General features: G+C 46.0%; 1 protein-coding gene across 1 annotated transcript in view; it reads right to left on the bottom strand.

Annotated features, from left to right (window-relative positions):
* Window positions 1–13,348, bottom strand: part of norpA (no receptor potential A) — a 307,805-nt gene that overhangs the window by 32,149 nt on the left and 262,308 nt on the right. The window contains exon 30 of the mRNA XM_072289167.1: window positions 12,032–12,176. Coding sequence (XP_072145268.1) covers window positions 12,032–12,176 — 145 coding nt within the window. The remainder of the gene's footprint in view (window positions 1–12,031; window positions 12,177–13,348) is intronic.

Raw genomic sequence — 13,348 nt, 5'->3', positions numbered from 1 at the left:
CCAAGAAACATGTCCGAATGCAGAGGGACGTGATGGCTGTATGCAAAAGGAAAATGTTTCCTCTTGTCTCTTTCGGCTTCCCGGCACTCCAGGAAGATGTGGAGGACAGAAAGCCTGTCGCCGCATCTACCACAGGTTGGAGGCTCGTTACCGGTCAGGAGAAAGTTATGAGTGCCGAACTTGTGTCCTATTCTTAGTCTAGTGAACAGGACGTCTGTTCTTCGTGTTTTCGTTCTTGGGTGCCAGAAACCTAACTTAGGCTTAATTACGTGAAGCTTATTACTCATTTCTGCGTCCCACAAGCGTTGCCAGTGGCTTCGTAGTTTGTTTCTGAGGAAAGGCTTCATGTCTCTGGCAGGGACTGCAGCAGAACGAGTACCCTGCGATGTCATTGAATTGGCCATCTCGTCAGCAAGCACATTTCCCTCGATTCCTCTATGGCCAGGAACCCAGCATATTACTACATGTCTATGTGATGAGTAGATGTTACATAAGTGTGTGTAGAAGTTCATTGAAGACAGGATTTGTATGCTTTTGTAAAGAAATGAGTGCTTTTACAAGACTTAACGAGTCTGTAAATATTATTGCTCTGTCAAGTTTCAGTGTCTTTATATGTTTTACTGCAGATAGTACTGCATAGGCTTCTGCAGTGAAGATACTTGTTAGGGGGTTCAACACGTCAGATTCAGAAAGAGAGGGACCAACAGCAGCGTAAGATACGCCAGCATGGGATTTCGACGCGTCTGTGTAAAATTCGTAGCAGGAGTACTTCGATTGAAGCTCTCGGAAATGCATAGCAATTTCAAGCTCAGGAGCGTGCTTCGAGACCTCTACAAAGGATGTGTCACATTCTATCTCCTGCCACTCCCAGGGCGGTAATAGATTAGCAGGAGCCATTAGGCGATGTTCGAGTATCGGGACATCCATTTCTTCACTAAGTTCTCTTACACGCAGTGACAAAGGAAGCCTCATGGAGGGTCTGTTACGGAAAAGTGTTTCACACGTCAAGTCGTTTACTGTCCTGAAACACGAATCTTCCTTATTAGAGCGCACTTTAAGAAAGTAAGTGAAGCTGATGTATGTACTCTGAAAATGGAGTGACCACTCATCTGACTCTACGTATAGGCTTTCGACAGGGCTTGTTCTAAAGGCGCGAGTGGCCAGGCGGATACCCAGGTGGTGGACGGTGTCTAACATTTTTAGCGCACTCGGGGCGGCAGAGTGATAAACCACGGCACCATAGTCCAGTCGTGATCGAACTAGGCTCCTGTACAGATTCAATAAACATTTTCTGTCGCTACCCCATGTTGTGTGGGATAGGATTTTAAGTAAGTTCATTGTTTTAAGACATTTTGCTTTAAGATATTTTATGTGTGGGACGAATGTAAGCCTGGAGTCAAGTATAACACCTAAGAATTTGTGTTCCTTATTTACGGGTATTCGTTGCCCATGTATTTCAACAGTGGGATCTGCAGCAAGCCCTTTTTTCCTGGTGAAAAGAACGCAAGAGTTTTTGTTGGGGTTCACTTTGAACCCGTTTTCGTCTGCCCACTTGGAGACTTTGTTTAAACACTGTTGTACCTGCCTCTCACAGACTGTTAGGTTGCAGGATTTGAAACCTACTTGTATGTCGTCTACGTAGACGGAATAAAAAATAGATGTGGGTAATGTTTTACGAAGCGTGTTCATTTTAACTACAAAGAGTGTGCAGCTCAGTACGCCTCCCTGGGGTACCCCAGTTTCCTGTATGAATGCTCGCGACAGCACATTACCTATTTTCACCCGGAATGTACGGTTTTGTAGGTAGCTTTCTATAATGTTTAACATAGTGCCGCGGATGCCCAGCGTCGATAGGTCATGCAGGATACCGTAGCGCCAAGTTGTATCGTACGCCTTCTCCATGTCGAGAAATACGGATAAGAAGGACTGTTTATGTACGAAGGCATCGCGAATGTTTGCTTCCATACGCACTAGATGGTCGGTTGTAGATCGTCCTACTCTAAAACCACACTGATACGGATCAAGAGACTTATTTAATTCAAAGGATGTGTAAAAGTCGACGGTTTATTTTTTCAAAAAGTTTGCATATACAACTTGTGAGGGCAATCCGGCGATAACTTGTTACTAATGTGGGGTCTTTGCCCTGTTTAAGAATCGGAACAACCAACGCTTCTTTCCATGCGGTAGGGAGGTATCCCGCAGCCCATATTGTGTTAAAAAGTGCTAGCAGAGTAATTTGAGTATCACTGGAGAGGTGTTTAATCATGTCGTACATGATCCTGTCTGGTCCAGGCGCGGAGCTCTGACATGCAGTCAGGGAGGATCTCAACTCGGCGATGTTAAAAGGCGCATTGAAGGGTTCGTTCTGTCTGCATTTGCGGTCGATAGCCTTGTGTTCTGCTACTTGTTTGTGTTTTAGAAACGCCTTGGAGTAATGTTTAGAACTGGAAACGTATTGGAAGTGTTCGCCAAGGGCGTCAGCTTGGTCTTCCAAGCGGTTTGCTTCACCGTTTACTAGGGGCAACGGATGAATTTCTTGCCCCTTAAGCCTTTTCAGCCCATCCCACACTTTATATTCTCGAGTATATGAATTTATACCGGAGAGAAACCTCTGCCAGCTTGCCCTCTTTGCCAGTCGTCGTGTCCTTCTTCCCTGTGATTTAATCTGTTTAAATTTTATAAGATTTTCCGCTGTGGGACATTCACGTAATTTGTTCCAAGCTTTGTTTTGTCTCTTCCTCGCCTCTCTACAATCGTCATTCCACCAGGGGACCTGTCTTTTGGATGAAGTGCCTCTTGTTTGAGGAATGAACTTTTCAGCGGCGTCAATGATAAAAGCGGTGAAGTATGAAACAGCATGATCTATAGTAAAATTATCTATAAAATCTCGTGATATGTGGGTGGATTCCCTAAAACGTTCCCAGTCCGCTGAGGCCAGTTTCCAGCTAGGGAAGTGTGGATGCAAGTCCTGTTTGTTAATGGAGTTCAGCGTTACTGGGAAGTGATCACTTCCGAATGGGTTTTTGATTACATGCCACTCTAAATCAGGAAAGATGGAAGCGGATCCGATCGCCAGGTCTATTGATGAGTACGAGTTATGATGTGGATTATAATACGTTGGTTCTTTCTTATTAAAGAGACAGGCACCGGTGGTTAAAAGGAAATTTTCAATAAGTCGACCTCTCGCATCGCATCGCGAGTCTCCCCACTTGTGTTATGTGCGTTAAAATCTCCCACGAGTATGTAAGGCTCGGGGAGCTGGTCAATAAGGTTATAAAAGTCTGTTTTTTCGAGACGCTGCTTTGGCGGTGTATAAATGGAACACACTGTTACTAATTTATGAAATAGAATGGCCCGAACTGACACTGCCTCGAGGGGCGTGTTAAGGGCGACGGGTCGGCAAGCTACTGCCTTGTCGGCTATTATCGCTACACCACCGGAGGCATTAGCTTCCTCATCGTCTTTGCGGAAGATGGTGTAGTTTCGAAGAAAATTTGTATTGGTAGGTTTCAGGTGTGTCTCTTGAACACACAGCAGCTTCGGATTATGTTTGTGTATTATTTCTCTAATGTCGTCGAGGTTATATGGAAGTCCTCGTACATTCCACTGCAGTATTTGTGTTTCGATATTGGTAAATGTGTTTGGTGCTGTGTGTTTAAGAAACAGATTAGTTCACGGGCGCTTTGAAGGCGCCGTGACGGGAGTTTTATCTCTTTTGGAGCGGTCAAGAGCGCCTCGCCGCTCCTTAGGCGCTGGTGGCGCCGTCTGGCTGGTGGTTGTGTCCATCGCCTCTTGCGAGGCACTGGACACGCGCTCTTCCGAGCACTTTGTTTGGCGTGAAGGCCTCGGCACGTTGGATGAGGCCTTCGAGGTCACCTGGCCGGAGGTAGATGGCCCCGTCTGCTGGATTGGCGTAGCAGCGCTAGCTGCATCCACCAGGGTAGGGGGGGGGGGGGGGGGGGGCGGATGGAGTCACTGCTGTCTCACTGGGTGTGGGTCGGACAGCCGCCGGAGACCGTTGTGGCGCTGCCCCCTGATGCGCCACTTCTGCAAATGTGTTTTTGGGCAGGTAAGATACCCAACTGCGTGCCTCCTTGAAAGTTATGTTTTCCTTTACTTTGATCGTGACTATTTCTTTCTCCTTCTTCCAGGATGGGCACGACCGCGAGTATGCGGCGTGCTCCCCTTCACAGTTTACACAATGGAGAGTGTTCTCACAAGTTTCAGAAGTATGTTCGTGGGCACTGCACTTCGCACAGGTTTGACGGCCTCGGCAGCTCTGCGAACTGTGGCCGAAACGTTGGCATTTGAAACATCTGAGTGGATTGGGCACGTAAGGCCTGACACGGAGCTTTATGTACCCGGCCTCGATTGATTCGGGCAGGACACTTGAACTGAAGGTGAGAATTAGGTGTTTGGTTGCAATTTCTTTACCATCGCACCTCTTCTTTATTCTTTTCACATTAACAACATTTTGTTCATTGAAGCCCTCTAGGAGCTCTGCCTCTGTCAGCTGAAGCACGTCATCATCTGAGACAACGCCGCGTGTAGTGTTCATAGTGCGGTGCGGAGTCACTGTCACTTGAAAGTCCCCAAAAGACACTAGATTGGGTAACTTTTCGTATTGTTTCAGAACACGGAGCTCCAAAAGGAGATCTCCACTTGCCATCCTTGATGCCTTGTAGCCTGGACCAAGAGCCTCAGTTAAAGACTTCGAAACTAGAAATGGGGAGATTGTGCGTACTTGTTTATCTTACTTTTCCGAATGAATGACGTGAAATCGTGGGAAGTTGGGTCTTTGTCGTACAAAAAACTGAAATACATTTTCGGTGCGCCCTCTTTTCTGAGGGCGATCTGGGAGGGGAGGGAAGGAACTAGCCATAGAATAATGTAGTTTTCGGCAATAACGCCAGCCACCCACCATGGAGCCCTACAAGAGGACGTTACAGGGACTGTAAAAACAGGTCCTGCAAACGCCAGCTGTACGTTATCACTATAACCAAATATGAGATAACCTAGGTTGGTTAATCACACAAGGTTAACCCTTGCTGCCTGGAAAAATTGGAAGTAAACGGAAGCTAGGAGAAGACAGGAAAGATGAAAAAGTAAGAGAAAGACGAAGGCTGGAGGGAGAGAGAGACAGGAAAAGGCAACTACCAATTTCCCCCGGGTGGGTCAGTCCGGGGGTGCCGTCCGTCTATGTGAAGCAGAGGCCAAATGGGTGTGTTGTGTCCGCTGGAGGGCCTTAAAGGTCCAAACACCCAGCATCAGCTCAACCCCCAGGATCCCCTTTTCCCCAGACACGGCTAAGCCACGCACGGCTACACGCGGGAGGGTCCAACCCTCGTGTGCTCGGGTACGTGGTGTCGCAACACACCAAACGCCTGCTGACGCAGACGCCCCTGCGGGGAGTGAGGAGCTCAGTATAACAAAGTGTGTTTGTATGCGATTTCAATAAAAGCAAATTTCGCTTTCACAGCAAAGGAATGCCACGGACACAGATGGTTAAATTATTTAACTACTAGCGGCTGCTTGCAAATGTGACTCTCAAATCAAGCGCAGCACGACAAGAGCGACAGTCTAAGTGAAGCCGCATCATGTTCCGTATGAGTCCAAGTGTGATAAGATGCTATCGCACCACACTTGGGGCTTTAGGTGTGAGTGAAAGTGTGCGAGGGTGAAAAAGAAATATGGTGGCTTCAGGCATGAGTGCCGCCTCCCCATGCGAGTAAAGGGAAAGAGGGGAAGCGGAGCAAGCTCCTAGTTGAATGAAGTCGGTAAAATCGGCAATTTGCTTTGTTATTGGCGCCGAGGAGTTACGGAGTCGCCATCTATCGGAAGCGCCTCGCTGGCGTAGTATGAGGGATCACGCAGCACGCTCCTCTTAGGTTTTGCTGTCAGCGCTCACTGAAAACACCACGCGCGAGCCCTCCCGGACATTTCTGTAAGTACTTTCGTAACGAGAGAAGTTTTTTTACTGTCTAAATAATAATCTTGGGCAAACTGAAAGCACAGAATCGTTTACAGACGCTATCTCTTTACCGAATACGTACAGTAAACGCCACTGCGCGCAGTCGCCGCGTTGGAGTCTTCCGAACGGGCTTCTTGCGTGAAAGGTTGGTAAACGTTGAGAGCAAACTATGTGAAATATGTTCTTATAGTGTTTGTATAAGTAAATGCAGCGTAATAGAAGGAAGCCTCAATGCAGCGATCGCACAGATTCGCAGCAACCGAATGCGCGTCTGCATGCTTGCCTGCGCATTGTTGCATTTTTGCTGCGTGCGCGTTTTCACACCGTGCCATGAGCTATAGGCCACAGAATATGAGCATTTGACAGTATACAGGCAACCATTGTTGCGTGGGCGCTATGAGAGCTGTTCAAAAATAATTGGGGACTGTGACGTGCCGTCGCGACGATTCAATCTATTTTTTCTTCTAAATTCTTGGATGTTTCAATATTATTTCTCGAGTTGCGTCACACTGTATGTTTATCAGTGTTCTCAGCGGGCGATTTCCCTCTGCTTCTTTTTTGCAATCCAGTGCATTAATCATAACACAAACACAACCATATGCCATGATTTTTTTTAATGTGCTTCTTACCGCTCCCTTTCCACTCCAGTGAACTTGCCAGTATCTATAGCATCGACAAGCTCATAGACCAAACCGTCATGACATTCGTCGGGCAGCAGACTCGGGCGAGCGTCTCAGTGTGCATTTTCCAAACATTGCAGACCCGGCGCCGTAGCAGAAATCTTCCTCGCGTCTGTGCTTGCTGCATACCCGAGTTGTAGCTAATGACTGTTTGCCGGTTTTTTGTTTCGCGAGCCAAGCTTCACGCAGCTTCTTGTCCTGCGGCTACTACGTGTGAATAAGGCTGACACAGAGCTCCGTTGCGTAGGTCCAGCACTGCGGCACTGACCAGTAGCCTACCATGTTGTGCGCCTTCAAAGACAGCCACTACCTATTGTAGTGCTTTCAAGCGTTGTAAAGGAGACACTCGAAGCGGGAAAATCTCGCCACTAAATGAGGACCGCAGCGTACGAGGGAATTTAAACTCTCATGTTCAGCTCACTTTAGCGCTCCCGAAGCAGCTGACGCGGCCGCTACGTCCACGTGATCCCTCATAGCACGTCACGTCGACGGTGGCGCCAGCTTTTCCAGTGGTGGAGCTTGAGGCCAATATTGAAAAATTGTTGATCAATTTTTCTCACACAGAAATGGTTCGCAAAATTTTCACAATTATCAGGCAATCGAAAAAAGCTCATTTGAAAACAATTCATTATGTTGAATTTAGGAGTCTGCAACAAATTATACGGTTTCATGCCATGTCGACGATATCTTCATATCGGCAGTACAAATTAATCGAAGCCAGTCATGCTGTCGCGTGCACTTCGTTGCCGCAGCGGATTGTGTTGCCTGCACTGGGACGATGCTATCGTGAAAAGCGCTGGCAGCGGGGAGCGAATGCTTCATTGGCCTCTCGCTCCAATGGGTCACCGAAACTTGAGATTACGCAACCTCAAATACTAAACGTGCGGGAAGACAGCTTACATGACGCAACGCCGTCTCAACATGCCCACTCTTTGCACACATGGCAGATTACATCTAAAGCAGGGTGCACTCACAGCCATGCGCAGCCACGACTGAGACGCGTGCCAACTTACACCCCACTCCCCCCGCTCCCTCGCGCCCGCTTGTGTTGCTGCGAGCTGGCTCCCTTGCCTCTATCCTCTGCTTGCGCGGAAGGCGGCTGCCAACATCTTACTTATCTCACCTTCACACGCTTTCCTTCGCACCTAAAGCACACAGTGCGCAGGGCATGGTAGGATCTTATCGCACCTGGACTTTATACGAAACATGACGCTGCTCCACTTCCGCTGTCACTCTTGTTGCATGAAGCACGATTTGAGAGGTGTGTTCGCAAGCAGCTACTTGTAATTCAACCACCTGACCATCTGTGTCAGTGGAAGTTTTGATTTATTGTCTCCATATTCCACTGCGGAAACAGTGAAATTTTGTTATATTGAAATCGTGTATTAACACACTTTATAATGAGGTTCTAAATACATGGTACTCTATGTAGAAGAAGTTATGAAAAGTTAAATAATTTGTCATATTGAGGTTTAACCTGATTTCTTTCGCCATATGCGACCACCCAGGATTAATTTTTTTTTATTGCAGATTCCAATCCTTCTTAGGGACTTATTTCAAAAAAACTTAACCGTAATTTTTTTAGGGTGACCGTAAAGTAAGAAAAAATATTTTGAGTTGGTATATATGTGCTCTTCATTCATGAATAACGACAATAAGAAGGAAATAAACGTATAAGGATTAAAAATTTGATGCATTTTTATACACATAGTTCAAGGCCTCGAAAATGCGCACATGAGAATATTTTGCAAGATTCAAATGTTGCTGCTTTTACACTAATATGTACATCCATAGCGTAATCGAACTGCGTAGGTGCACGCACTCAAGAAAACCGTGTGGTTGTGTGCCTGTCAAAAAAGCACGTGTGACAAACTTCTGCTAATCTTCATCTTATCGCCAAACAGGGGCAATTAGTTTTCGCGAGTGTCAAAAAAAGAAGCAACGGAAGCGAATGCACGGCGGCATCCTTGCTATGCGCACCCCTGTGAGCACTGAACGAGCGAGAAAGAGGTGGTTGCCCTTTGAGCGATTAGTAACGAGATAGCCATCAGTTTTACAAGCGCAAGACGCCAAAACCGCCCGCGAAGACAAAACCAGAACCGCCACCCGCCCGCGCGTGTGCCAATGCACGAGCGGTACTATATAGACACACGGAAATGAACTAGCGCTGAAACAAACCATGCAACGTAAACAGAGAGAGGGAGGCGAACAAAAAAAATTCGCTGTATTCCCACATAGTGGCAGCATATGACAGAAAAGAAAAAGTTAGGAAATTGACGCGCTTTTTAAACGTACAGACAGTGCCATAAATATACGGCATCGACCCTTTTTAGACTTGTTCGCAGCACCTTAAATTTACGTTATTGACCCTTAAAGGGTTAACTGCGTGTGTGTGCGCAAGTGTGCGCGTGTGCAGGTGTGTGCATATACATATATATATATAAAAAAGATGAAAGGGGGTTAACTGAAGGGCCCGATTTTTATTAATCACATCATAAGAAGCCAACAAACAATGACACCAAGAACGACATAGGGGGTAATTATTTGTGCTTACTAATTGAATTAAAGAAATGATAAATTAATGGAAATGAAAGTGGATGAAAAAAATATATGTAAATATGTACATATATATCATCCATATTCAAAGGTGTCCCCTGTGGGACATTGCCAGAATTGAACGAACGGAATGTTAATGTGTGTATATAATCCTAGAATCATTGTTGAGGACTTTCCACTCTGAAACAAGATCTGCTCAAAGGCTTTTGCACTGACTTGCTAACCTTAGTGTTGAGTTTTGCTTTCAGTATGCTGCACTTTAAAAAGCCTTTCAAAAGGCCCAGTAAAATTCCCAAACAAAGGGACTCTCAGAAATGTACTACCATCAAAGCAACGACAAGACACAACTGATTAGGATGCCTGTTTCATGTAGTTTTATAGAAATGCGAGGTGCAATCGCTCTGTAGCTGGCTTCTAAGTTTGGAGTAGTATGAAGTGCAAGTATTTCAGTCTGAATTAAGGCACTTTTACAAATGCAAGTGCATCTGTGAACTGGACAATGCAGCGTAGTAGTCTGGGAATCGTTTGCACTTAAGTGGGGACGTGGGTCCTAGACCAAAAATTTTTTAAATCTTTATTCATCGAGGTGTAGTGCTGAGAACTAGTACATATATGCGATGTTTATGTGCGTATTTTGAATATGCAGTCCATTTTTGTTTGTCTTCTCAGGTTCTAATTTTATATGAGCATCCTTTAAGTAACTTTTGCAAATATTTGTAAAATACTTACACATGGACTTGTTTATCTTTTTCGGGTGAGTGCTTTTCACCATCTGACAAATGTTATTGCTCAGTGTAGGACGTGCTTGCATGTATCGGAAGTTTCTGCAATGTTATCGATGGTTCTATCTGCTGTCTGTTCTCACCGAACCTTGTGTAATCTGATGGCATGTATGCATGATGCAAGTGGTGTAGAACTTTCTGGAGGACACGCGGGCACCAGCTATCACTCTGGAATGTTCTATGGCTCGTGTATAAAAGCCTACGCGCTTGACCGGCAGATGAGATTTCGATGATCACCAACTGTGTTCGCCGCTATCGTTGTGCTTTAAGTGTAGCCTGCTTTTAAGGGCACAGGTTTGCCCAATAAAAGTGAGTTTCGTCATTCACAGTACAGTCGCCGACCGTTTATTCAGACCTCACGGGGACTGCAGAAATGTCCGAATAAACAGGTGTCCGAAAAAGCAGATCAAGAAAAAAAAAAATGAAATCCTTTGTTTTCACACACTTATTCGGGCTCTGCAGTAGGCTTGCAGAAATCGTGAATGCGCCGTTGCACGCTGTTCCGTTTACACGCAATCAGATAAGCGTGCATCTCGGAGAGGGTTGTACAGTCACTATAGGAGGCTGAAAGCACAGTCACTGCTTGTACATGCTCCGTATGCGATGGCAGCGTAACACATGGTACGTCATCTTCCGACTCGGAGTCATCGTCCACCGGTCCAGCAGAAACCTGACGAATGATCTCACCGTCGTCGAGTTCTGCGCATGTCAGTACAGCAGTGTCATCACCTGTGAAACTGTCAAATGAGACGGTGTCTGGAATCGCAATACAATCATTGCGCAGGTCTCGGCAGAACATTTTCGGCGGCAGTAGGGAGCACATCAGAAGGCAACAAATCCTAGGCTTCCTGGCACCCGCTTGCCGGCATTTCCCAGCGCAGTCTGCGCGGGCACTGTCGGCGCCATTAGACACTTGACGCGATGTTTCCGTATGCCGCGGTGGATCACCGCAACTTCAATACAGCACACAAAGCAAACATTACCACGCCGTCACGCCAACACCTGTCGCACAAACGGAAAACGTGGCCTACTCGCAGCGTCGTGCATGAAGAAACACCTAAATCAGCTGCTGGATTGTCTTCACATGGCTTACTAAGCTGAGACCGGAACTGCTGTAACCACAAACCAGGCAGAAACGATGATGATGAGTGGGGATTTGCAGTAGTGCCACTTCGTGGGGCAGCAAGGAGGCTCCATTCAAAACAAAAATGGCATTCAGCAAGTCGAACCATGCACCGGTCAGAGTCGGTGCATGGTGCACTCGATCGAGTTGGCTCAACGAGTGTCCGAAAATTCAGACGAGAGGTTGCAAGGTGTCTGAACTTTTGGCAGTTGTTATACTTTATGGTCTATGGGGAGAATGGTGGTGCCACGAAGGAGACCGAATAATCGAGCATGTCAGAATTTTTGGAGTCCGAAAAATCAGTCGGCTAATGTATTGCTACTGTGTTCTTTGCCATCACTACTATATGACAATATCAGTTCCTGAAGTCTCATTAAACAGGGCACCAATGGCTTCTGTATGATTCAAGGAATGCAATAATACCAACGTTATTGCTCTGCTTTTACTTAGAACAAGAGTTCCGAGACTTCAAAGTTAGTCACCGGAAAAACACCTTTCTTGAGTTTTAAATTCAATACCTCGCAACTCATGTTATATGTAAGGCAGAGCAGTAAAGTTCGCCTTATTGCATTCCTTGAATCATACAGAAGACACTGTTTAATGAAACTTGAGGAACTGCTGTTTTGCAAATATTTTTGCAAAAGTTACTTAAAGGATGCTCATATAAAATTTGAAACTGAGGAGATAAAAAAATGGACTGCATATTCAAAATACGCACATAAACATTACGTATATGTACAAGTTCTCAGCACCATATCACAAAGAATAAAATTTTATTTCTAAGACCAACCTCCTCTGCCAAAATTACAATGTACATTAATTGTAACGTACAATACAAGCCTGACTGCTTAATTCATTCACGAAGTGTACAAGTATGTAGGTACCAGGATAATCCGAAGAAGTAGTACAGTGCACTCACATTGTCGATCTCGCGCTGCAGGTCGTGCAGCTGCTTCTCGTGGACCTTCTTGAGGCGCTCGCGTTCCTTGCTCTGCTTCAGTGCCGCTGATTTGCGCTCCTCGATGAACTTCTTGGTGTTGTTGCTGTTCTTCTCACGCAATCGCCTGCGGGGGCACATGCAGGAGCGGGCACGTGAGAATGCGCACTGCCTCTGAATGGAAGAGAGAGCCACGAATGGGAGCGTGCCTTCCTCTGCCACTGCTCCTTACTGCTTTTAGAATCTGTTTTGCTAGAGCGGAAAATAAATGAGTGTCACAACAAGAGGCTGGCAATTTAGATTTTGCACGAGGGAACGCAACACATTAACCCTTTGAAGGTTTTTGACATACATGTACAGTACCCTTCTAATGTTTGTTCATGTGTTCTTACGTTCATGTGTATTCGACGCTACTGCTTGTTGAGAAGTGCTGCCATCTCTATGGAGTCGCCCAAAATCATTTGAAATTGTGTTTCCACTTACTGGTGCGCACTACTCGACTATTCGATCACATGGTTGTGCGCACATCGTCCAACTACCTCCCCCAGCCGTGCATAGAGGAGGTGCTATTGTTTCTTGCGGCCGCCTCTATCCGGTAGCTGGTGCGACCAAAATTCAGAGATCAGTTTTCTTTTTCTTTGCCTACAGCTCCATTTTCCTCTCGGCTGTGTATGCCCGTATACTGTGGGCACGTGCAGTCCTGATTTCGGCATGGCCATGCACGTTGCCTCTTCTTGGGATAACTGCACAAGCGTTTCTCCTTCAGACTCGTTTCTGACGTGTTTCTTCTTCTGATGAAATATGTTTTTGGGGCAACAAATTGATAGCCATAAGTTTTGCTACATCTTTTTCTTAACCTCTTACTGTATAGCGTAATAGTGCATATACTGTTGGTGCGAGTAAACATTCTTGAGACAAAATATTGCTTGAAATAAATTTTTGCCGTATTTAAGAGTTTTCAGTTACTTGCTACTACTGGAAACTGCAATAATAAAAAAAAGGCTGACCACAGGGCCATGGTTCTTGTGACAAAAATTCGACCCTCAAAGGTTTAGGGAATAATGTCCAGGCATCAACTGCCCCAGCTGCCAGTGTAGCTTCCCGAGCAGGGCCAACCGTGCGCCGCGAACGCGTGCCCCTAAGCACCAAGATGATAGCAGCATACCCTGCCAATTTACAGTCACCATCATACTTAACCCAAACAAGCCTTAAGTGTCTTTTTGCTTCTCCTGTGGTGGTGCTGGAGATTTCTGGTTCGGGTGCCTTAAATGTGCTGCCTTAATGCACCTTCCTTCCAGC

Source organism: Dermacentor andersoni, chromosome 7 (assembly GCF_023375885.2).
Source record: "Dermacentor andersoni chromosome 7, qqDerAnde1_hic_scaffold, whole genome shotgun sequence".
NCBI classification, from domain to species: Eukaryota; Metazoa; Arthropoda; class Arachnida; order Ixodida; family Ixodidae; genus Dermacentor; species Dermacentor andersoni.
The sequence above is the reverse complement of the archived record's forward strand: the minus strand, read 5'-3'. Positions and strand labels throughout refer to the sequence as shown.